At 39.3% G+C, this 26085-nt stretch overlaps 1 protein-coding gene across 1 annotated transcript; it reads right to left on the bottom strand.

The window, feature by feature from the left end:
• Positions 1-17622: 17622 nt before the first annotated feature.
• Positions 17623-18892, bottom strand: LOC124173821. The gene is made up of 6 exons (XM_046553104.1): positions 18716-18892; positions 18502-18591; positions 18333-18383; positions 18185-18239; positions 17926-17990; positions 17623-17827 (listed from the first exon to the last, which is right to left on the bottom strand). Exons 1-6 carry the CDS (start codon positions 18806-18808, stop codon positions 17711-17713), a joined length of 471 nt encoding a protein of 156 aa, XP_046409060.1. The 5' UTR covers positions 18809-18892; the 3' UTR covers positions 17623-17710.
• Between the last annotated feature and the right edge of the window lie 7193 nt (positions 18893-26085).

Raw genomic sequence — 26085 nt, 5'->3', positions numbered from 1 at the left:
CGAATCCGTAACCTGATTAGCAATACATCCACGAATTCCTTTCCCGCTGCGGCCGAAATTGAGACACACAACGCATTATTTGCTACTGTTCGTGTGATAGTACACAATTTTCGAGAATCGCGCGTTATGATAATTCGACAGGAAGGGGCAATTTGATTTACCATTGGAATGAATGGCTTGGGGAAAAAGCCATTCACAGTAAATCTGGAGTCACTTTCCCGGAATTCATTCCCTACTGGGAAAGTGGACTTTATTCGGATGTGTCGTCAAAGAGAGAAATACGTCTAAGAATAACATCAATATGCATTCTGCGCGACATTTTCCTTCGATCCTCGTTAATCGTGCAGGGATTACATTTTCTGAAGACACAGAAATCGACTTCCGCTTCCCTGTGTTGATTTACAGATTTATTTTATTTTTTATTTTATCATCAAACCACCGGATACAGCTCTTATTGGCCATTTTACACCGGGGTGTTCAACAAGTGTAACAAGTAAACGTACACAAACGACCATGCCCTGGACCGGGGAAACCTACCCAGGCGGGACTCGAACCCGCGACCTCTTGTTTGGCAGGCGAGGACGTTACACCGCCGCCACCGAGGCCGGCAACCTGTGGTCCATTCACTAACGTATCAACCCCATATTTCAGCATTTCTTCGACCCCCGGTTCTTCAGAAATCGCCCTCGTTCCTTCCCCACCACCCTCAAGTCTCCCAAACGCGCACTATCCCCCCCCTCTCCCTCCTGGCGACTGCTTCCACCCCCCCAAGTGTACCCAAGACTCCATTCTTCTCTCTATAATATCCCCTTGTCGGTCGTTTCGTTTTACGAGCAACATAAATGCATCGTACTCAATTTGTTTTCACACATTTTGTCAGGCTTGAAAAAAAGAGGACATTTGACTCCGCAGCTAAAAGTAAAATTGCTATTAAAATGAAATAACATATCTATCATCATTTCCTCAAAAAGGTAGTCATTAATACTGAATGAATGGAAGTTTTATAACTTCGCAAACGACTTCATTTTTGACGAGAAACCATTTTCAAAGCTTTCGAAAGCTACTCATATATCAGACTTTACAAAACATCAAAAATGAAAACCGAGAGACGAATGCAATTAAAATATTTAATAGTTGATAATAAAAACGAACAATAAATTTTCCAAAGAAATATGCTAACATTTCGCCGTCAACTTAAATAATTTCGCAGAAAATACGCAATGCATTCTTAATACACAAACAATCCCGTAATATTTAGCTTTTTCCTGATAGCAATGTGATGGGATTGAATATATACTTGGTAAAACAAGCGAAAATATGTGCACTATTGCCCTCTGTTATCAAGGTAAATGAAACTTTCTTTAACGTCCACTGATTGCTTAAATTAGCAACATACCCTCATACCACACTTTTGAGTGAGTTTCAGTTGTTTTGAGTGAGTGAGTTTCAGTGTTTCAAACTAGAATTTTGGAGAAAAATCAAAGACAAGGTAATGTTAAAACCCATTTTTTAAGCTTGTTTTGAATAAAATATAGCAAGAGCTAACGTTCGTTTTCTCAAAACTTGTAATATAGGTTGGGTCAATGCGAGGAAATGATAAATATCCAGTTAGCTGTCTCACGAAAACACTTTTTACATATTTTTAGATAGAACCCAGTTCACACTATAGAGCGTTCCACATTTAGTTGACAGTATGGGCTCTTATGGAGAATCGTTTCCCATGTTAATCTCCATAAGGCCAGGAGCGCGGTGTTGTCAACAACAGCACGAAAATTAAAGTTGCGTTATGCACTGATTAAAAATTTTATTCTAATGTAGAAAAAGGTGCTACATTCATTGGCGCCAATAGTTTTTCGATAAAAATTATAACAAAAGCTATAAAAAACATTTCCGTAAATTTCCGTCAGAAACGTGTATTTTTTTACTTTATCTTCTTCTCGCAATTTCTGCCTGACCGTTGACTGTATTGAATTGAATTTTTTTGCAAAAAATTCTTCACACTATTTTCTGCTTGAAGATCTTCACCAATTGTACAAATATTGAGTTTTAATGTTGTTATGCCGACGTAACACACTTTAGGACAAGAAAATTTTGATTTTTGCAAGGTAAAAAGTAGTCGCTTACTAACTTACGTTTCTTACGTCGTAGGTCCCTATATGCTGCGTACCAAATGTGGAGAAAACTACAAGGTTATTTTTGGTGAAAAAATCATTGACTTACATCAATTCTGAAGCGAGTTACAAGGTTTTGATCTTAAGAAAAAATATTACGGTGCCGCTGGGCGGGCTTCTTGCTTTTTCTTGCGCGCAGAGGGAAAATTCTCGGGCGGAAAAGGAGTTTTTTGTCAATGCATACTATGAAATGTATTTATGTATTCGTTTGATATCCTAAACAGAGAATACCTACTTATACGTCGTAACAGCAGTGTTTTTATCTGAATACATTGATACACGAAAGTAAGCAAGCGGCTTGGAAGTAAGACTCTTTCACCTTGGGTGTTTAGGTCCCATCGGGGAAACCAAGAAAAAGAATATCTCATAATCTGTACCAAACACTACCCCATCCAGTGCACGCATTTACAAAAGGGGGCTTGGGTTTTTTCTGAGTTCCTTTCATAGGGTACCATAAAACCTGCCCCAAAAGCGACCCAGGCCGAAGGGGCCGAGGGAAGAATTTACGAAGGCGTTCAGTTTGTCATTGCATTTTTTTGGAGTGAACAAGTGTTGTGTGGTGTATTGAACTTGAGAATTGTGAAGTGTGTTTTACACTTATCTCTGCTGTAACACGCCCAATCAATATGTCCGATACAAAGAAGAGGAGAAAAGGTGAGAAGCTCATAAGCCACGAAAGACAGTTGGTGCTCAAAGTCTTCTCGTACATAAGGAAATCTCTCAGCATTAGTGAGGCCTGCCGAGAAGCTTCGAAGGCTACTGGGTGCTAGGAGTTCACTATTTACAGAGTGAGAAAGGAAAGCTCCCGTAGTCCATTGGTAACTCCTTCAAAAACTAAAGAAATTAGACAGCCTTACAAAAATTCGAGGGCAGTGATTTTCGACGGTTTGGTGAGATCGGGAATTAGAAGGAAGGTACATGAATCCATCGTGAAAATTATTCCTCCGACTTTAAAATCCATCTGAAACCCGGTGAATATGGATAGTATTCTCCCAGATTACAAAAGGACAACACTATATCGTCTTCTTTTGGACATAGGCTTCGTGTACGAACGCAGGGGGAAAAGAATCATCCTTATCGAAAGGGATGATATTATTCGTTGGTGGCACAATTAATTATTATTTAAGGCAGCTAAAAAAATATCGTCGCGAACACAGGACGAGAGTATTAACAGGCGAAAGTTGGATTAATGTTGGACAAATAGTGAACATTAGTTTGCGAAACAAACAATTAGAAAATCCGCGTCAAGCTTTCCTTGCTGGACTAAATACTGGGCTTGGCCCCCACTTCCCGAGGAGGACGATTTGCAATTATACACGCAGGAACGGAAAATGGGTTCATAAAAGGAGCATCGCATGTGTTTCTGTACAAAAAGAACTCAATGGATGAGCATGAAGAAGTGGGTGGCGAGTGTTACGAGAGATGGTTTGAGCACTCACTTCTTGCAAACTTACCCGAAGGATCAATTACAGTGGTAGATAATGCCTCTTATTACTCAAGGAAATTGGAATCCTTGCCTACTACAAGGTGAAAGAAAGAGAACATTAAGGAAATTAGCTTTGAAGATGTCAGCTTGAAAAGAGATCTTTAATTAACAATAAACCAAGTACGGGAAAATTTAGAAAAATTAAAGATTGATGATGTCTTATACAAAATCTCCTTTCATGTAATACTAGCTAGAGCCAACAAATATTGCATAATATGGAAGGAATAGAAATTTTGTCTCATTCAGGAGCGGCTATAATTTTTATTATCCTTCAATTTATTGTTATTTTTTACATTACAGATTATTCATTATTCAGTTTGTGCATTGAATAAGTACGTACATGAAATAACAAAAGACTTTTCCTTTTATACTGCCGCAAAGGTATTGTAATATACGCTAAAAAATTCCTTAATTTACGCAGTCTTTCGTGCGATCCCTAACTCCTTTTTGAACTAAACCGTTTTGGCGCCATATTATGTGTGGTTGCATACGCTGTTAGGATGCCTGCCGGCGGAGCGGAAGCTTGGCAACACTGTTATCCATAAGGCCCGTACTGTCAACTAAATGTGGAACGCTCTATAGTAATGTTACTGAGTCACCTAAAATTATATCAACATTTTCTATGTGATCTCAAATAGTTTCCTTCGCCATATGGTACCGGCATAATTTTCGAATGGAAATCAATTCCACCTTCCTCCCTTTAGTCCTGCACTTAAGAAACATGGTACTGACACATGAACATGTAAGCAACTCATCGCAACACATTTGGATACTCTACTTTTAAAAATCAATTCGCAATAGAAAATAGAGCATTGAAAAAGAGAGCAAGATATTCAATGCCATCCACTTTATATGATCTCTAGAGAATTGATTCAAGGCAAAACATTTCATGGAAAATCGCTTGTTGATCTGGTATCGTCATTCACCAGCAGTGGTGTCAAGGTGCCGAAACGAGCAAGAACTCCGTCCCAGCACTGTTTAACAAAAGACATACGTAATAGGCAAATTACATTTTCATCAATTTTGCTGCCACAAAATATCTGATACATGCATTGCTAACAAAAAAATGTGATAAAATTTCAATAATTACTTGTGATAAAAAAAAACACCCGGAGTAATATTTTACTCTTAAAAAAATTAAGGAAGTTGCGTTCGGGCACTGCTAATTTCGCCATGACGTCAATGCGCTCGTCGCCTGGAAACTTTGCCAATATCGCAGGGATGGATAGTAGAGTGAGTTGTAAATGCCGAAAGAGGGTGGCGCTGAGCAGAACGGGGTTAGATGACCTAAATTTTGAAATATTCCTGCGTCGCATCTGCTCGCCAGCCAACTTTAGCCCCTATCACTCGAAACACACTGCCTGTGTATTGTATGTAACGTTGACTTTAGGCGAACCCAATGGGAAGACAGAGGTTTGTCACTTCTAACGCTCTAGACCGAACCAATATCCTCGGAGTGAGAAGTCACAGAGAAAGGAGGCTTGGCAAGAGAGAGCACAGGAGATGCCTAGAGAGATACAAGAGGGTAGTTTCCTTTGTCAAAGAAATCGAAATGCATTGATTGCGATTGCGTTTAAAAAAGGCCAAATTGGTGATAACGCGATGCCACTCCACGTGACGTCACAGGGACCTATTTTTTTACGAGAAGATAGGAGTTTTACACCGACTGAGATTACAAATGCATGCATGAGGCACAGAGCTCAGGGAAACATCTCTTAATAATCACCCATTAAAATTACCTAAGCTCGGAAAGTTTCCTTCGTTTGATAGGGTAATGATAATCTTTATTTAAGCCAAGCGCTACCTGCTAGCAGCCTGCATCGCCGCGGCGCACACATACTTTCCCCAAGGTCACTCACAATGCGGCAGCGGGAACCAGACTGACGTCTCACGAGCTTTTCCCAGCATTCACACTTAGCCATTGCGTTTTCTCTCGCTTAAAAATTATCACTTTCCATTTTATCGCGAAAAATAGATATCGTCTTTTGAAAATCTAAAAGCGTGAAATGTGGACTCCAGGAGTAATAATCTTTCAATATAGACAATGAGAAAATAATAGGAAACCACCTTATAACAGCTGGTCGGCAAAATATATTCATATAGCACTGATGAATTAGCAAAGTGGGTAACTTTTTTGGACGAATAGAGAAAACGTGTACTAATTTAAAAAATGTATCAAGCCACAAAATATGCGGAAGTGACACTCGATTTTAGTGCTTTCGTGAGAGCTGACCTACGCGCGAAAATTCAGGGCACAACCTAAAATCATTATTCTTTCGCTCGCTTCTAACCTTGAAACCTTATCCTCAGCCCAAAACCTTAGAGATGGGTAGTTGGGTAATTAATATATATATATATATATATATATACTATATATATATATACTATATATATATATATACTACTTCATTCATTCACACGGCGCCATAAGCGCAAACATACATATAAATTCAAAGGTAAGGAAAGAAAGGGATAGGAACATGGAATAGAAAAAGGACGAGGACAACGGTGCTGTGGTAGGTGGAAAAAAGCCAGAAATCAGAGGGTAAAAATGCGGCCTGACTGGGACTCGAACCCAGAGCCTCCTGGTTGCCGGCCAGGTGCTCTACCAGTTGCGCTACCAGGATGCTTAGAATTACCATGATTTCGGCGGGGGTTTATACACAGAAAACTCCCTTTGCTGTGGCCCACGAGAGTAACCAATAGATGGCACTGGGGCAGCTCACCACTCACCAGGGGAAGGAATGGACGAGGACACAAGGATGAAAGGAAAGGTACACACTCACACGATAGTGGGAAAGAGACAGGAACACGCGTTTCGGGGCACGCAGAGCCCAAGTGAAATAAGCCAATATGGCCGATACACTACTTCATTCATTCACACGGCGCCATAAGCGCAAACATACATATAAATTCAAAGGTAAGGAAAGAAAGGGATAGGAACATGGAATAGAAAAAGGACGAGGACAACGGTGCTGTGGTAGGTGGTAAAAAATATTTACTTTATTTTATGCAATGGTTTTGAGGTTTATTGGGTAATTCATGTCCATTTTGTACATGTACCTACGCGTAATACTCACGTGTTTTGAGTGAAAAGCAAATTGGGTGAATATCAATTTAAAAATGAATGAGATACGAGATAACATTAAACACGTCGATCTTAAAAAACATTAGTGATTCATTTTATCTATATGTCAGCGTAAGTAACATGGTCTGATTATGTGGCAATTCCATACGGCGCATCTACAGTTTAATCTACCACTCTACAGGTTTGGGTGTTCGACGATTTTAGTAAGATATTCTGGAATTATGCTCCAACATAACCACTTGTAAGAGCTGTTTGTTCCTTAACTTACGTAGAAAAACCCACGAAACTTGAAATTGCAATCCATTAATCATAGAAACTTGTACCACTGTTATTTATGCTCCTAATACTTGTTCTGTAGGAAGAATGATCTCGTCACTAACGTCAGATTTTCTCCCTTAGCATTTGTATTTCGATAAAAAATAATTGGCGAGACTTACAAACATTCGCTTTTCTCATTGTTACAATGGTAGTAGATCTACAAGCCAAAATAATTCCGGGGTGGCTGTGAACCGAAGTGCTTTCTTCGTGAGGCATTGGTTCTTAGTCCTTTTACTAACTCATTCTTTGGAATAGTTAAACATTTCTTCCCACGGCTCCGCAACCCTTTGGCCAAGACTAACGCATCATATACATAAGAGAACGAAATTTATTCAGCTGGAAATAGAAATATATTTTGAAAAATCAGAGCCTCATTCCCTGAGGATCTCATCCACATTTAATGATGCGTCTTATTTCATTACAAGAAAATGGATTATTTGGAAAATAAAGCCGGTTTTTTCTAGAGCATGATACCTCAGAGGCTCAATTCATCTTACTTATAGCGGTTTCAATTTATTTTCGAATTTAATGGATTATTCGTGACAAAAAGACCTAATTAGCAACATTTCACTCGTAACAATGAAAGTACTCTCGAAGATGGAAATTAAATTAGTTTTTAATTGGTTGAAGATTCCAAAGGCATTCTTCTACATAGCCCTGAAAAATTCGGAAAGAATATTTTTACTACGCACGTACGGCAAATGTGATTCATTTATTCCATTTGCTCGCAGAATATCAGTAACGGCATTCATAGGAAACAAGCAAATAATATCATGTAGACCCCACTGTTCAGCCTTCAGATATTATCAGCAACATAAAAGTAATGTATTTTTTTAACACTTCGTGATTTTAATTATAATCAATGTTGAAAAATTCACACAAAATAAGATAAAGGGATAAGTTGAAATAATAGATTGAATTGGGGGATAATAGCATAAAATTGTCACTTAAATCCTGCTAATAGTTCCAGTTTCAAAAATTCTTATAGACCAAGTTCCACGATTTAAGTTTCGATGGCATTTAAAATGCTTCATTTGTACTCCTATTTTCCGCCTTTCATTTCAATGAATTTCATTCCATAGATTTTCAGTCACATATCACTTTCTTAAATCGGTTTATCAGAATTCTCTCTTACAAATGGAGTCGTCATTTTGAATTAGAAAAGAATCTTCCAAGTACACCCATGCCTCGTATAGCGCAATTCCGATATAGCGAAAATTAATTCTTCGGGGAAATATCCCAACGCAGTGTAGCCTAATAAAAAAAAAAATTAACGCTCCCACGATAAAAAGGTTAACTTGCGCTAAGTACGCACGAAATTGCTACAATTTTACGCATATTAATAGTACTGCTTGCCTCATCTTTTTTGTTTATACATTATTCGAAATCCATTGCTGAGCAATGGCCAAAAGCATTACTCGTCATTGAGTCCATATAGCCGGCCTACCGAAGTAGTTTACCTCGTATCCTTAACAGAATGACAATTGTTAATTTAGATCATTAACTATGCCTGAAGCTAGTGGAAGTGAGTTAAAAGAAAGTAATAAGGTTTGAGACGTAATGTTCGTCATCATAGGCTGTCATGAAATGGTATTCAAATTAGCAATAGCCTGGTATTCGGATGGGCGAAAAAGGGGCCTAGATGAGGCAGTAAATGTTTCTAGGTTGGTTTGAAAATTTGTCAACTGCCGGCAATGCGTTATGAACCCCTGAGATAGCAGAGATTATCCCACCCAAACAACAGGAGGGAATTTCTAAAGCTCGTACGAAGTTTTTTTACGTGAACAAAAATCTTTGAATGCATGCCTACTATCTTTAAAGCTATTTTAAATTATAAATGTTTTTATGAAAAAGGTTTTCTAAGTCTGTTAATAGGAATATATATGGTTTAGAGGAAATTCAATACCCAACGCCTATGCCACCAGGAACGTATCCCTATCTTCCCATTGTTAAAACGCTCTCATGTAACGCAATTTCGTATAGCGCAAAGATCCCAAGGAACGCATCCCTTGCGCTATACGAGGCATGGGTGTAATGAAGGTTATTTTCGTTTCCTTCGCAGGTAAGGTTTAAAAGTCACTGCAACACAATAATCTGTTTTGCACAAATTTTAAAAATATCACTCAGCCACTTCCTTACCGAAAGAAATGCTCTTACAAGCAGTTAATGATCTGTACCCCTTTTCCCTCTCCTTTCTCAACCATTTTCGCCAATATATTTGGTGAACGCGATTTGTTCAATATTTTTGCTAATGACGTCCAAAGCCATTTTTTCCATAACGTTTATTGCATTGACAAATTCCTTTTCCTCAGCAGCAGAGAAATAGGAAGTCAAAACCCATCACTCTTACTTGGGCGTTGAGATGTGTCTCATTTCCCCAGGGTTCCAGAGACATGTCGTTGTACAGTACTCCTAGGAATTCGGTAAAACAAGGCTGCCCACGAGTAGTTTTGTTCCCGATTGTAGATCATTTAAAGAATATTCAAGACCTTCAATTGAATAGGTTAGTCCAGCGCCCTCCTGAGTTTTCCGTATAGATACCGCCATTATCTACAGCTGAGCAAAAAGGTTACGTTGAAGGAATATTTAAGCTATTGATTAGTGAAGTTAATTTATATAATAAGTATCTCCATGTCATTTTCATTAATTTTTAGGAAAATACGTAGTAAAGTCAGAAAGCCGTTTGATGTAATGAAAGAGTAATTTAAAAAGCGCTGGATACTGTCGAATATATTAAATAATTACTAGCAAGACCTCTATAGGAGTAGTAGATTCCAGCTGGAGCTAGTAAAAAGTAAATAAAAATAGTAAAATACAGCTTGTGAAAGGCGTTAATTCACTCTAGCTGTAGCGGAATATAAACAAAAAGTTATTTTGTCATATTAAAGAATTATTTTAACTCGTCCTACTGAATGGATAACCATGAAGGCAATATCGCAAAACAAAATCAAAGGCACCACGCTAAAATACAAAAGCACTTTCATGAGATAGAAGCAGAATCATCATTTACATGTGAATAGAATCGCTTTAAATATTGTCGCCACAAAACGTTCTTTTGGTACGTCTGGGACATTTCCCAACGCCCAGGGTACGATAAAGTCTATCTTTACGAAAGGAGCAAACGTGGTAAAATGCCGTCGACGCTGATATGCCAACGAACGCAGCCATTGGAATAGCTATCCGTGCACATGAAATTATTGGATTCAGCTAGCAAAATGAGTGATTTGTGAAATTTGCTTTCATATTAAATGTAATAGCATATTTAAGGCCGTTTTATAGGAGGTACTTCCTCGCGACTCCGATGGATTAATATAAGAACGGGACATCAACGAGCCGCGGCATACCTTTTTTTATAAGAGCTTGAACCTTGTAAATGAGAGATAGAGTTTGTTCTAGCCTCAATGCTAGCGAATACGCATCTTTCAAGATAGTGAAGCCAATATTTTTCTCGGGGTATAATCGTACGACCTTTCAGAAGGATGCTATATAAATTTTCTTTCATGATAGCTTTCACTTACTCCGATTACTTGATGATGAGAGGAAGGGAAAATCTCTGAAGACTAACGTAGCATTGCTGAAGGATATTCTGACAGATGGGGGGACAACATCTGGAGAAATTGATTTAGCCTTAAATTATCGTGAGAAATCTCGGAATCTTTTGAAAGAACTTCGCTTAAGTACACTCAATAATATATTAATTCCATTTAAATTGACATTCAATCGACACTGCGCTCATTTTAGCCTCACGTATTCACTCTTCACTCATTATCTGGAGATTACTCTCGCAATTTCTTCAGATTTCCTTATTAAATCGTTCAAATGGAATTATTGTTGAGAGAATTTATAATAAGTAATCGACAATACTAACACAGACTCATGTAAAATCCCTTTTCAGGAATATCTGAGGACCTAATTACCCCCTTTTCTGTAATTTTGAGGGCCGTATCGAGTGGACGTGAAATAAATGATACGGTTTTCTCAGCTTGTTGTCTGAAAACAGCTACATTCTAAGCTAAAATTATATTTTTGCCTTGATATTTCCGTACCAGAAGGTCTATGATCCCCTGGCGAGTTTGCTTCCCGCATCACTTTTGCCTATTTTTAATTGATATTGTGCTCCTAAACAAGATTGTGGCATACGTCATCCTAAATAAGTTTAATTGCATCTTTACAACACACCGTTGATAAAAACATTCCTTAATTTAATAATACTTAAGACCTCCGATATTTGGCCAGCTTTTTTCAATTTTAGCCCACTGTGCGTCGTGTCCTTGGCTTTATAAAAACCAAGGGTTTAGATAGCTTCTTCCGAAATGGAGTTTAATTAACTCATTTAATAATTTTGGCTAACTTTTAGAATCCTAGATTCACGAAGTTCACTCCCATGATGACTTTAATCTTTTTTTACAGTAATATTACGTTTAGTAGTTAGTTTATTAGTTAGTTTATTAGTTAGTTTAGTATTAGTTTAGTAGTTAACAGTAGTTAATAGTTAATTGGAATAATTTCACCCATTGAATGCAATAACAGCTATATACTACAAAAATAACAAGCAAGAGCGAGGTTTATAAGATAGACATATTTGGCAACAGCGCAGGAAGCCAAAAAGGTACCGCGGTGGTGCTAAATATACAAAATGGATTCCAAAATGATGATCAAATGTAAAAAATATACTCCGGACGCCATAATGATTGGATTTGAAATGATGCCAAAATGTAACCTGTCTGTACGGATTCAAGATGCACGTATATCTCCTGCAAATACATAATTTTCGTAAAACAAAATAGTACACAAGGTAGGAAATCACTCGGTTGTTCAACATACGCGATAATATAGCAATATATATAACTATTTCTGGTGGACGCCAAAACGATGCAGAGTGTAAGGAAGGCAAAATGATAGCGGGATGTATATATATATATATATATATATATATATATATATATATATATATATATATATATATATATATATATATATATATACACACGTTTGAAATAAACTCACACGAGCATTATAAATAATGTAAAGGAACTTCTTCTTGCCCTGGGGTGGGCAGACAAAAAAACTTAGAAATTGACAGAAAAACGAAAAATAAAATAAAAGTGAGGAACTTACGGGGAAAGGTTGTTTTTACAAATTTTCGATGGGACGCAGCCCATCTTTCTCAAGTGAGAAGAGGAGGGAAAGTGAGGAAAGGGCATAAGGAAGGGTGCAGGGCAGAGGGCTAAGATGGAGGGAGGAAAAACGGTGAACGGGGATTGGTTGTTCTTTCTAATGGGCGCGGTTGATTCCTGGACCAGAAAACGCACGGAAAGCCCATATGCATGCCTGTTCCAAGTCCTTCAGTTCTAGGGGGGTGGTAGACGGGGGGAGGGAGGCTAATATTCCCACTTTATAGCATTGGTCAAACAGAGCTTTGTGGGAGGAAGCATGAACGGCGACTGGAAGGGAAGCAGAAACAGAAGAAACGCTATTGCATGAAGAGCGATGCCCGTTCATTCGGATGCAAAGGGGAGTGGTGGATAAGCCGATATAAAAAGCGGGGCATTTCTGGCACAACAGTATATATACAATGTTTTTTGTTGTGCAAGAAATTTCCGACACAGAGGGGAGAGGGAAGGCAAGGAATATCTCCTATATATATGTTACTTATGAAAGACACCACAGGTGATATGAATATAAATAAATGCCATGATAGGCCACAAAAAACACGGACACAAATAAAAGAGGACTCACACGTTAGTTTCTTTCAAATTTTCGACCTCTTAGGGTCTTCGTCGGGAGGGAGGCAAGAAGAGACTGAGGACGAGGACAGAGGATGCCTAAAGGCTGAGGAGATTAGGATAAGATAGGGGAAGGGAGAGGATGGGGAATGGGGGATAGGAGAAGGCTATGGAGATCAGTGGGCCCTGTTAAGGCCAGGCGGGTTGAATGCTTGGTGTAGCCAAATGGAAGACAATTCAAGCGTTTTTAATTCTAGCGGTGAGGCGGAGGGTGGGAGAGAGGCAAGTATTCCTATGTGAAAGCAGTCATCAAATTCTAAATTATGGGAAAAGGCGTGGGTAGGGACAGGAAGCGAAGCAGATTGGGAAGTGGGTTTGCAAGAAGCTCGATGGTTGTTAATCCGTAGGTTGGGTGAGCACTACTGGAAAAATCTTCTCTAGCTGTCCATCCTTATCCTTCCGTCGGCCGCCAAATCTATCTTCCATTCTCAAAACGACTAAACCACTCTCAAGGTTCACCACCCGTACTAGCTCTTTACCTATCCCTTGCCAACGACCCCGGTGCAAAACGTGTGCTATTCTCATTACCCAGCCACTTCCTAACAAATTTCTCACTTTTCCGCTTCCTTCCACTCCATCCCCCACCTGTACTACCAGTAACGTAATTTATATCCTTTTATGTAATTCCTGCCCCGCCTTCTACATTGGTTTAACCACCACCTCACTCAACCTACGGATTAACAACCATCGAGCTTCTTGCAAACCCACTTCCCAATCTGCTTCGCTTCCTGTCCCTACCCACGCCTTTTCCCATAATTTAGAATTTGATGACTGCTTTCACATAGGAATACTTGCCTCTCTCCCACCCTCCGCCTCACCGCTAGAATTAAAAACGCTTGAATTGTCTTCCATTTGGCTACACCAAGCATTCAACCCGCCTGGCCTTAACAGGGCCCACTGATCTCCATAGCCTTCTCCTATCCCCCATTCCCCATCCTCTCCCTTCCCCTATCTTATCCTAATCTCCTCAGCCTTTAGGCATCCTCTGTCCTCGTCCTCAGTCTCTTCTTGCCTCCCTCCGGTATTCACCAGTTGGATCGAGTAAAGCGAATCTTTTTTAATGCGAGGCATGACATAACATAATGCAAACGACGTATTTATCAGACTACATTTAGATAACAAAAACCCATTTTTATACATCACACTCAATAGTATTTGATATTTTGAATAAAGTGCTGATAATAAATCTCTTGAAATTCATTTTGTCACTTACACTGGGGCATCTGAATGGGGATACCTGCGGATAACCAAGTGGTTTGTCTCTTTCAATGCTAATGGTCGAACCATAAGCCTCAGGGTGTGAAGCCACACGGCGAGAGAGGGATGGAAAGGCCTACCTGTAGTTTACCTAATTTCGCAACTACCTGTAGTTTCGTTCTCAAGAACAATCAACTATGCTCTCACGAGAATGAAATAACAAACTCGTTCAAAATTTTCCTTCATTCCCGTAATTTGCTCAAAACGACAGGGTATTGCGTTAAAAAAAACTACAGGCGAACAATTCTAAGATAATTTTACCCGGCAACAACGTCAATTATGTGACAATGTATCAATAAGCACTTATTTTTGCCCGTACAAACCTTTCGCCTCCCTTGTCAAGTATCAAATCTTGCGGGAAGTTATTTTCGCTGCTCACTTGTTACTTGAAAATTATGACGTATTCTCGTTTCCCGACAGTATGTGTGAAACGCACGGAAGACGAGCGTAGGATAGGTTCCCGATAGACTCGGAATGAATCCGTTTCCGACGCCGCCAATCCTACGAGACTCTGAAACACCCCCCCAGGAAGGGAAGCGTCAGTCGGAGGTGATATGGTAACAGGAGGATGTGGAGGGTGGGAGCAGCGGAGAGGTGATGTCCCGAAGGGGGCGTGGAGGGGATGAAGTTGGTCCTCTGTAGATGGGATGGCAATCACTGAGATAGTGGGGAGAATGCATATATTGGCACGGATGATTTAATTGGCGACAGCCATCCCATCCAAATCATATGCATATAGCTATTGGTTGGTTATTCACGTCAGTAGTGGAGATGCAAAAGACCAGCAAACCACCAGCGCCCTTATTATGTAACTGTGAGAAGGGTGAGAGCGATGTCGTTGCCAGGGGCAACGCGATTCCCACGACGGAAGGTGATAGCAGCGATTATGAAACCGTGGTCGCACTTTTTATCACGCTGCGAGCGTCATCGGCCTATCACGCTCGAAACCGATGGTGACAAGCATATGCCGAAATAAAATCGAACAATAAATGCAATTATTTGCCAAAAATTATTGTTTATTTAATTTAATAATGCCCTATAATCGAACAAAAACCAATAAAATTCATAATTATTTTTACTGGAGTGCTGTCTTGACTTAATTAGTTATCCACGTTGTTCAATTGTTATATGCGCATGGTGGTGAATTCGAAGAGGCAGTGTATTCGATTGTGCAGCTTTATTTTCACGCAGCAAATTGGACAGTAAGTACCGCTTCAGCAAATTCTCAGTTTCTTTTTGGATTCTCTAATGATAGTATTTCCGTAAGCGAATAAATGCATTTCGTTCCCTTCCGCCGTCTCGCCTACTAATGGTTTAATTTTAAAGAGTAGAATGGACGGGATTTACTTTTTGCCTCTTCTGCTCCACGAATGGCAACGGAGACGGGAGAGAAATAGATTACGCTTAGAGCGACGAAGGATCCGGGTCGCCCATAATCCATTTGAGTTGGAAGAGCGGCATTTTAAACGCCTCTTCAGAGTGTCCCGGGAGATAGCACAGGAGCTAATTGTGGGAATCAGTCCACGGCTGTTAAGAAGACGGTCCAGTGGCTTACCTGTTCATGTGCAGGTAATAACCTATAAGCTTCACTTTCAAGCAGAGGAAATTTGAATTCTGATAGAATTTGACTGATCACAATTTTCGGAAAATATATGTTAGGTACTGACAGCAATGAGATTCTTTGCCACTGGCTCTTACCAACGATGTGCCGCTCAGGATTTCCACCTTTCAATGGGACAGGCATCCGTGAGTAACTGCATCAGGAAAGTAAGCGAAGCAATCACTGAAATCCTCGCGCCTACATCATTTATATTTCCCAGAACATTTGAAGAGCGGCAGGCCATTAAGAACAGGTTAGTGATTTTCCTCTTGGTGGTGTGTATAACACGAAATAATTACACTAATTGAAACAATTGCATTTGGAGGCATTGACTTTATCCTCTAGGGTGGCTCTATTACCACTATCCTTCACTGTATTACATGGTTCTCTTCAATACTTAGGTTAATTAATTATTTTAACAAAATATATTTCAGATTCATGGAGGCTCGAGGATTTCCAGGTGTCATTGGGTGCATAGATTGTACGCACATTAGAATAGTGAAACCATCAGCAAGAGAAGAGGCCTATTACAATCATCACTATCGTTCCCATTCCCTTAATGTACAGGCATTAAGTTCCATACCTTCATAATTGTCTGCCAAATATATTTCCTGTTGACCCATGGATCAATGATGACTGCTGTTTTTAATAATGGTGATTTGTAATCAACAGATATGTGACCATGACCTGAGAATCTTGTCCCTGTCAGCAAGATTTCCGGGATCTGTACATGATCAATTCATATGGAATACCAGCACAACCCGGGAAATAATGCAGGCGATGTATGATGGAGGGATAAGAAATACGTGGTTGTTGGGTGAGAATATTAAATCTTACCAATGCATTAGTTACATTAACTCATGTTTAGCTCTAGATTAATATCACCTTGAAAATACAATGGACAAACAAATAAATTTTCATTTCAGGTGATTCAGGGTACCTATGCCTTGCAGCCATATTTATTGACCCCCATTAGGCAGGCTGCCCCTAACTCCCCTGAAGAACGGTACACCACCTGCCACTGACAAAAACGGAACTGTGTGGAGCGTTTGTTCGGGGTATTAAAAAATACGTGGCGATGCTTACACAGGGAGAGAGTGCTCCATTACACCCCAGAAGCGGCTGCGAGAATCATTATCTCTTGTGCTGTCCTTCATAACCTTATGATAACTCACAGACAAGAATTACCTCCGCATGAGGATCAAGATATGGAATTCATAGAGGAAAGACAACCAATCGTGAATGAGGATGAGTTTGCTGGGGAAAACGCCAGAAGATTGGTGATCCAGCAATTCTCCACATTCTGAATTGCTGACAAATGAATGCTTCTCATCTACAAAAAGTCAACCATAATGTTTAGTTCTTACAATAATGTGAAATCCTTTTAATTTGTCAACGTGCCTTAGATTTTAGTTTTTTTCTTGCCATCAAGGAAACTTTCATTATTTATGTGCTTTTTACCTTACCTCTGACAGCAGTTTCTTATTTAAATTGCTGATATTAAAGAACATATCTCAAAGGATGTTGCACCACAATTATGATCATGTTAATCCACATGTAATGCTCCATAATCCAAAAACTAAATTATTTATATCTACTTATTGCCTGCAACCCATGCTAGATGTTCTCCACCTCATAAGATACTATAACAGTAGCAGTTAAACCATTTATATGACCTCTTATCTCCTAACAATGTCTTAGGATAAATCTGTGATTAATATTTACAGCTGGAAAAATTTGACTTTGCATTAAAGAAATGAACTAAATTTTATACTCACCTTGGTGGCCACAAAAACATTATCTTCAGCAAAATTTAATTGCCAATGAAGTGACATGAAGTCAAGAGAAAAAAATATATCTTTAATTTAAAAAAATGCTAACATGTAAATACATATATATCAGAACCCTTTCAAATATACTAACTTTGATATGGAAGTAAACAAATAAATACAACTAAAAACAAAGAAATGATATATATTATTAAATAAGGAAATTCATGCTGTCTCACTTGCTTGCTTTCAGCTGCTGCAGCCTCTCCGCAGCAACTGCCTGGCGTGCTAAGGATTGGGCAATGAGCTCCAGGGCATTAACTTTCCGAACCATTAGACTCTCTTTCTTTTTCTGAGGCAAAGTATAGTGGAAAAAAAGTATGATTATCTATGAGTGTCATATTTGAGGAAATAGAATTCGATTGATTGAACAGGTTAATGGCTCATTACCTCAAATGCCTTCATGTGGTCCAAAATCATCGCTGTAACCCTGTGAAGGTCGCCTTCATTCTTTTCTGAGGAGATAAAATTTTAATTTACTATTTTACCCCATTTTTTGACCTCTTATTTTACAATTACCAAGCAGTGCTGTCTCATTCAATTGACAAAAGCAAGAATTGATTAAATGTATACATTCTTGAATATATGTCACAGTCAGTCCCAATTTTTTAAAGGCAAATAATAAAATAAGAAATGAAATGCCACTCACGTTTGCCACTCCCCATATCCTCCTTCGGGAATAAATCTTCCACTATTATTTCCATCTAATTAAAAAGAAATTAGAGCTAAGCCTAAGCATATGAGAACAAAAAGTGTATTAATGTGATATCTATGGGAACATGAAAAATTATAGTTACATGCTGCAGTGCTTCTGGGGGATTTGATGGAGTCTCCTCATCATCTTGCTCCTGAAATAAGAGAGAAGAAAACACCTCTAAGAATAGGCAATACCGATACATTACTTGATTTCCATGCCTGCAATATTTTACATATATATGCAATGTTTCACACTGCTTTCGTACCCACCCTGGTTGTCTCCCACTCCTCAGCAAATGAACTAGAAAAATTGGCTGCGGTGGATGGGGCTGAAGTTGAAGCAGCAGATGTAGAGGCAGTCTGTGAAAAAGGAAATAATGGGGAGGGTCAGGAGGAAAGAGAGCATTAGTAAGACTATAGCATGTTTACATATTACTGCTGTCATCATGTAACTTAGCTTAATAATATATAATTTGATACTCACTGGAATACTCTGACAGAACTCAGGAATTGGCAAGCCAACTGCTGATTCTGTGCCCACGACTGCGAGGCACTTCTCCTCCATCTCTGTTAGCATCTCTGCCACAGGCTTGTTGCCTGTCTCTCGACAGGCAGCATTGACTCTTGCGGCTTTTGCTCTAACATTTCTTTTTAGGTCTCGCCAAGTCTGCTTATGACATTGTCTAATTAGTCTAAGAGGTAAATTATTTTTAAAAAAGTTATCTTTAATATCTTTGCATTACTAACCTTTTTCCACTGCTCAACTTCTTTAAACCCCCCAGCGCATTCAGCATCGCTGAGAGGGTCTGCCACTGGCGCTGAGTTTTTTCAAACCCGAGAGGTCCAGTAAACCTTCCAGCAGCAAAGCTGCTGTGGGTTGACATATAATCAAGGAGCAGCTTCAATTGCCGTTCGTTAGCGCGCCCTACTCGGACATTTTTCTTCCTGCAAATATAATAACAACGTAAATGTCATCTCATGACAAAACTATAACTTAAGTAAGAAAACAATTACCTTAAGATTTCCTAATTATAGCAATAAAGGGTACCTAATGTTAATAAATTAACTAGAAAAAGTAATCATGATCATTTTCTTAATGCAAATTAAGGTAGAAAACTACAACCAATGCATCTAAATATCATATGCTGCTGCATTGTTTACTGGTCGAGCATATATGAAGGACTTGGTGCTTTCCCATTGAATTAAGTAATTAACATATTATCGATAAATATTTTAGACTAATTAATAGACGCTAAATATCCTAAAAATCCCAAGAACATTTCACCTATCATTTACATATCGGATCAATCACATTAAATAACATAGCTCATGTTACCATCGAGATATATCGCACCTTAACCTTCGCCAAAGAAGTTTAAAACAATTATTGATTTAGTAGCAGCTGATTTACACGTAATTAACTTCCGCCTTAAAAGTGCAATCATGGAAGAAGTCTTCCATGATTCTATTCAAAACTGTTCAAGTGATTCAATGATAAATTTACACCGTAATATTCTATTTTGAATTATTTCATACATATCAAGCAACTATTGACCGCCAATTAACATACTATCAACGATGCATGATCGATGTAAATTCCACTTATAGTACTATTTCTTTAGAGACGCTCAGTAGTAAAAGGTTACATCAGACAATTTTATTTAATGATCGAATGGATGTCACACCCGCAGAAACTCCCAGGTGGCATGATAATATTATAAAAAGCACGTGAACACATCCGAGAAAACAATATTTAATTCATAAGATTAAAAACATGAATATTGTACAGTCAACTCCAAAAGTAAATGTGGGAAGCTCAGCCGCGCCACTCCTAGGACCCAGCTCGAACCACGTCAAATTCGCATGGCAAACTTTCGGATGTTGGCACTGCATTTGAAAAAAGACGCGGTAAGAGGAGTTGGGGGTGGTTGGGGTGGAAGAGAAGTGGGATGAGGAAGCTACGAACTGCGAGAAGTCCTTTGGTTTGCGCCGTATAGTGCGAGTTGATTGGACACTACATTTCGAGCTATTTTATCGGCGACAAAAATTCTTTCGTGGACTAAAAACATACGAGCGGGATCCCAGGCAGTACAATCTTAGCCGGCATGAGTGACGAAGAAAGGCCTTAGAGAGCCCCTCGATTTTCCGATGCGTTGTGTTACGGGGCAACATCGCAACACTCGAATTTCAGTCCACTAATTCTATTTAAGCTCAAAAATTTTTAGAAAGGCGTCACTTATCCCTGCATCGAGCTCCAGATAATTTCTCAAAATATTTCTGATAGAATGCTATTAAAATACTGCATAAAACGATTTTTGACGCCTCATGACCTCTCGCCTCCCCTATGAGAGACAACGTGAAATTCTAATTAGGGATCTCACCCCTCCAATCTTACACAAACAATTGTCTAGTTTTCTTAGTTATGCACTTAGCAAAAATTCACTTTTGAATTTCGTTTTCAATAAGAAATGTTTTGAGTAGGGTTTGATTGTCATGGAAATGGTGAGAGAATTTTAAGGATTTTTTACTGCAACTAAAAGTTCCTGACTGCTAAGAAGAAATAAATCGATGGCCGGGGGCGTGAAACAAAAAATCTTTTGGCTGGGGTGGTTTGGATTCGCAATCAAGAGCGATAGGTCTTAACTAATTCTTTGGATGTGAGAATTGAACGCAAGGAATTTTACAGCCAGCACAGCATTTCACCGTCCTTTAGGTGGGAGACTCAAACTTTTAAGTGCATTACTCTTACCTATTCGGATGCGATATCTAGCTGTTAGGTTGCATGCAGCCACAAATAGTAGTTTTAGGCCACAAATTCGCTTCTGGACATATAAATTTGTTTTTGCATTAAATAATGACAGGTGTTTTTACGTTGATAGATAAGTATTGTGGTGGAAATCATCGGTTAAATATTTCGACAAAACAAACGGAAAACTCTCAACTCACAAATTCTAATAAGCATTTATTTTCTATTTTGGCGAACTGTAATTATTCATGTTTTCATGCAAATGATTACTACAGTGCTTGACGTCTATGAAGCGCAATGGTTTCGAATAATAAGAATGATAATAAAAAGACGCTCAGGAATTTTATTCAGCTTGATGTGCGCCATAAATATATTTAATCGGAATCGATGCTCTATCACTCTGTCAGTGGGATGGGAATTGGAAGCGAGTTTTTAATGGCCAAGATGTTATGTGCCAAGTCAGCACCGGTAAGTGTGCTAGTATCTTAGTGACCAGACACAAAGTATATTGGAGTGATTGGGGAGATCCTTATGGCATAATCCTCTGGGAGAATTAACTTGACACCTTACGCGTTTACGTAAGTCATATAGGGACATAGTCCGAGAAAAACCCTATGATGAAAGAGAGTACCCCAAGCCCAAGCCCAAGAGAGCGGCCTCGCTTGGGCTTGGAAGGCGTTTTATTTCACTTGCCAACCCTTCTTCCGCGAACCAGCAATCTAGCGCCGCGGCGCTACATTATGATCATAACATCCTGTCAGTGTTTGGTCAGGTTAGGGAACTTGGATCCTAAAAAAGTATTTAATTGCTAAACGTTTCTTGAAATTGGAATTATTCATAATTATGGCGGATCATGTTGGGATTATTATTATTATTGCTTTCCAAGCAAGCTATGCATTGAAAGCTTGATTATTTTTTGAAAGATATTAATTGATAAAAATACTATCGGCAGTTCAGTTTTAATATCTCGACCCTGAGAAATCAGTTGTCGGTTTTACTTTACTATGGAGTAGTTTGACTGATATTATGTGCTGTCACAAACATATATGCCGGTAGAAATGCACAATTTGCAGTTATTTATTAAAAGATACTCTTGATTAACCAACAGCTATTGAGAAATTTGTTGTGAATACAATTTTATGCAAGATTATTTCTGAGTCCCACACGCCTCTACGGAAAAAATGCAATGGTGCCGACACCAGGTTCATGTCGGTGGATACACTTTTCTCCTGATAACTTTCTCCTTTCCTGCCTGCCCACCTGTCCTGAGTGAAGCAAAAGGCCTCAGTCACCGATCACGTCCTCAATAATCCACAGTACCAATAAAGGACGCAAAATTATGTGAGATCGCGGAACTTCTTCGATGTTTAGGTCAAAGAACATGAGTACAAAAGCTCAAAAGCTTCGGAGGGGAAAAATTGAGATAAATGAGAATTTGAAAGATGAGAGAAAATTTTCATAATTTAATTTATCATTTTATTTAATAGCATCTCCTTGGGCGTTTAGAATGCCTTGGAGTCGGGTCTTCATCGAGCCAATTAAATTTTCAAATAACTGTGGCCGTCGGCCCAAAGAATTCCACATCTCCACGACGTGTGCCACCAGCTCTTCTGTTGTCCTGATATCATCGGACGCTCGTTCCATTGCCAGCAATCCCCATATATTTTCAATTGGATGTATATCTGGGGATCTAGCTGGCCAGTCTAGAACATCAATGTTCTCATGCCGATAGAAGAATTGCTGGGCTAAAGCTCCTGTGTGAACAGGAGAATTATCGTGCACGAAGTAAACTGTTTCAACCTCAGGCACAATCTCTTTCAAATAAGGTAGTAGGTGATCCTCCAGTATATTTCCATACTGTGCCGCGGACATCCTTGTCGCCGTCCTCACTAGTGGCCCCGGAACTGCAGCCGTTATAGCCCCCAAAAAACTGACAGATATTCTGCCTGACCTCCGTCCTCGAATCATATGTTTCGGCTCATGCCTGCAAGATACAAATACACTCTTAATATTATAGAATTGCTTATTTCCAATTCAATATATTAAATTTTTTTTAAAATATGCCAGGATAAACATTTCCAGAATCTTATCTATTCGCAAATACCAGAATTGAGATATCGTATCACTATCACTCTCAAGTAAAATTGATATTGCAGAAACTCACCGTGTGAGGGTTGGACGCCAAAGTTTCACCATTCCATCTGCATCGGAAGAGAATGTTTTTTCGTCGGAGAATATGCAGAGGTCCCAATACGTTTGAGGAACGTCCACATATATTTCAGCGAAACGCACCCTACGAGCTTTGTGCTCCGGCGTAAGGAACGGCTTTCTAGCTGGCTGCCTACAGAAAATTCCCCTTTCTCGTAGCCGCCGTCTTACTGTTTCATTACTGCAACCTAACATTAGCTCTCGCTTAACGGCGGCAGCTCCTCCTGCCCTCAGCGGCTCGTTGAGAATAGCCTGGTGCATTCTCTCATCATCTTCAATGTTGGTGCAGCGAGGACGGCCGCTTCTCTCTCTACTTTGGAGGTCCTCATCTTCTCGTGCTCGTCGAACCCACTTGAGGACTGTATTCGGGTGGACTCCAAAATTTGCTGCCACTTCTGCAGTTGAGCATCCAGCGTTTTTCATTCCAACCATTTGCCCCCTTACGGAGGCCGAGGTTTCGCTGCGATCGCCTCTAGGCATGGTCGCAAGGCTCTCTACCACGCTCCTAGCTTCGTCACTCGTGCCAGCTGCGATCGTACTGCCTGGGATCTCGCTCGTATGTTTTTAGTCCACGAAAGAATTTTTGTCGCCGATAAAATAGCTCGAAATGTAGTGTCCATTCAACTCGCACTATACGGCGCAAACCAAAGGACTTCTCGCAGTTCGTAGCTTCCTCATCCCACTTCTCTTCCACCCCAACCACCCCCAACTCCTCTTACCGCGTCTTTTTTCAAATGCAGTGCCAACATCCGAAAGTTTGCCATGCGAATTTGACGTGGTTCGAGCTGGGTCCTAGGAGTGGCGCGGCTGAGCTTCCCACATTTACTTTTGGAGTTGACTGTACTTACGCTTGCGGTGTATCCATTTCGATGTTATTCGTGATTGTGCTGTTCAAAATACCGCTACCACACAAGGGTAGAAATGTGTCAAGGATTTTCATTGGCTCTTCAGATCTTCCACTGCTACCAACATCCAAATAAGTAGCGATGAGAGGGGAATTAGCATCTATGCGTGTGACGTCACACCACGACAGTGATAGCGGTGATAGCCTTCATGACGGTCCCTTACCTGATCGGGCGTTGACTGAAAACGTGATAGTAGACCATCATCGCCATCGCTCGCCGTCGTCGCTGTCACATTTACATAATCAGGGTGCTGGATTAATCTGCTTAAATTGTTTTTGATACTATGGGGGTTATTTATGACCGTGTGGTGTGCATGCCGAAATTCTGCTACATACTGCTGATTGATCACCCCCTGCCAAAAACCCTAGAGGTGGCTCGCAGAAGAAAAAGAGCGTCGGGTGCAATACCTACCTTAAAATCACATGTAACCTATCCATCCAATCGCGAGTATTTGGTTACAGTGGTTTGGAGCTTCGGTCGCGGATCCAGCGGACTTATCTTTATTAGATACACTGCGCTTAAGAGGCGACAAATTGAAAAGAAGGGTATTTATTTGAAATTAAAAAAATATATATTATATACGAGTGATTTCGGAGAAGGGGTAACCTCGTGGATAGAGCACTTGACTGCTTACCAAAGGGTCAGAGTTAAATATCCCGGGTAAAGCATTTGGATGTTTCAACCCTGAGGATATTTTCTAGTACGAGGTGGTCCTGGGTAAGGAAATACCATGGATGTGTAACATTCGCCCGCCTGTGGACGGTACGGGATAACTGCCTCTTTCCTATCTCTCTCGGAGAAAAGCTGCCTGCAGAGTCCTCGAGTTACGTGATTCTAGACGCAATAATGAGATAACGAGGAAGTTGAGGCGAAGGCATTTTCTCAAAGAATTTGATTGTAAAATAATTTTCATTCGTATCCTCTTAATTAAAAAATATATAAGTTGATGCTTTGGGATATTTTAATGGTCCGCAATTACACTTGAAAATTCTTGTAAATCCTTATTCAACCGCAGAAATATCTTTGCCTACAATGAAAGACAGATTAATATAGTTTCCAAAGTTATAAATTCTATCATTTTATATTTACAAGTTAACATGCTAAATCGGGAATGAGATAAAATATTTGTAATATAAGAAATCCAACAGATTCACAAAGATAATTTAAATATGATCTCGAATAGCGTGCACTGTTGGATAAATCAATATTATTCACTATAATAGGAGAATATCAGATTCACCAATCTCCTCCATATTGCGCAGGCATAGCTATAAAATATGTTCATATTTTTTGAACATACAACCCGCCATCAATCGTGTCCGTCGTTCGTTTTGAAGCACCGCCTTCAAAATGCGTAATTAATGCTAGCTCAAAAGTTAGTCTATCTATGCAGATATGATGATTCATCCTTGCGGATATGACGATATTCCTCCGTTTCAATACATTTCCAACCAAAATCATTCAAATTAAAATGGCGAGGCAGAGGTGGGACATGGACAGTGTTCGAATGAAACGTCGCATTGGAGGCATTACAATTCCATGCCTCGTGGATATTCGAGGCATTCCATCATTTAGTAATTACTGTAAGATGCCTAATCAAATGGAAAAATTCGAATTGCAGTGTGAAACATTTCATCATCAGAAAAGAGTATTTTAGTATTTTAGAAAGGTGTGATATTTGCATAGTTTTATTTTTGTGATTATTTATCATTTTTTACAGCTTGATATTGCCATGGAGTTTTAAGTGTTGACCTAAAAGTGACTATAAAACATAACCATAAGATATATAAATTAAGAACATACAAAATACATTCATCAACCTAAAAAATTCGTTTTAGTGGGTAAAGGCATGTAATAAAGTTAGTTGAATGATAGAGAAATAGAACTGTTAAGTGGAACACCCAAAATTTTATTAAAAAAGAAAAAAATCCAAATGAAAGTCATGATAACTATTCCTATCTAAAATTATTCATCTATTTTTCAGAGAATTTATGC

Source organism: Ischnura elegans, chromosome 1, assembly GCF_921293095.1.
Source record: "Ischnura elegans chromosome 1, ioIscEleg1.1, whole genome shotgun sequence".
NCBI classification, from domain to species: Eukaryota; Metazoa; Arthropoda; class Insecta; order Odonata; family Coenagrionidae; genus Ischnura; species Ischnura elegans.
This window is presented reverse-complemented; position numbering and strand designations above follow the sequence as displayed.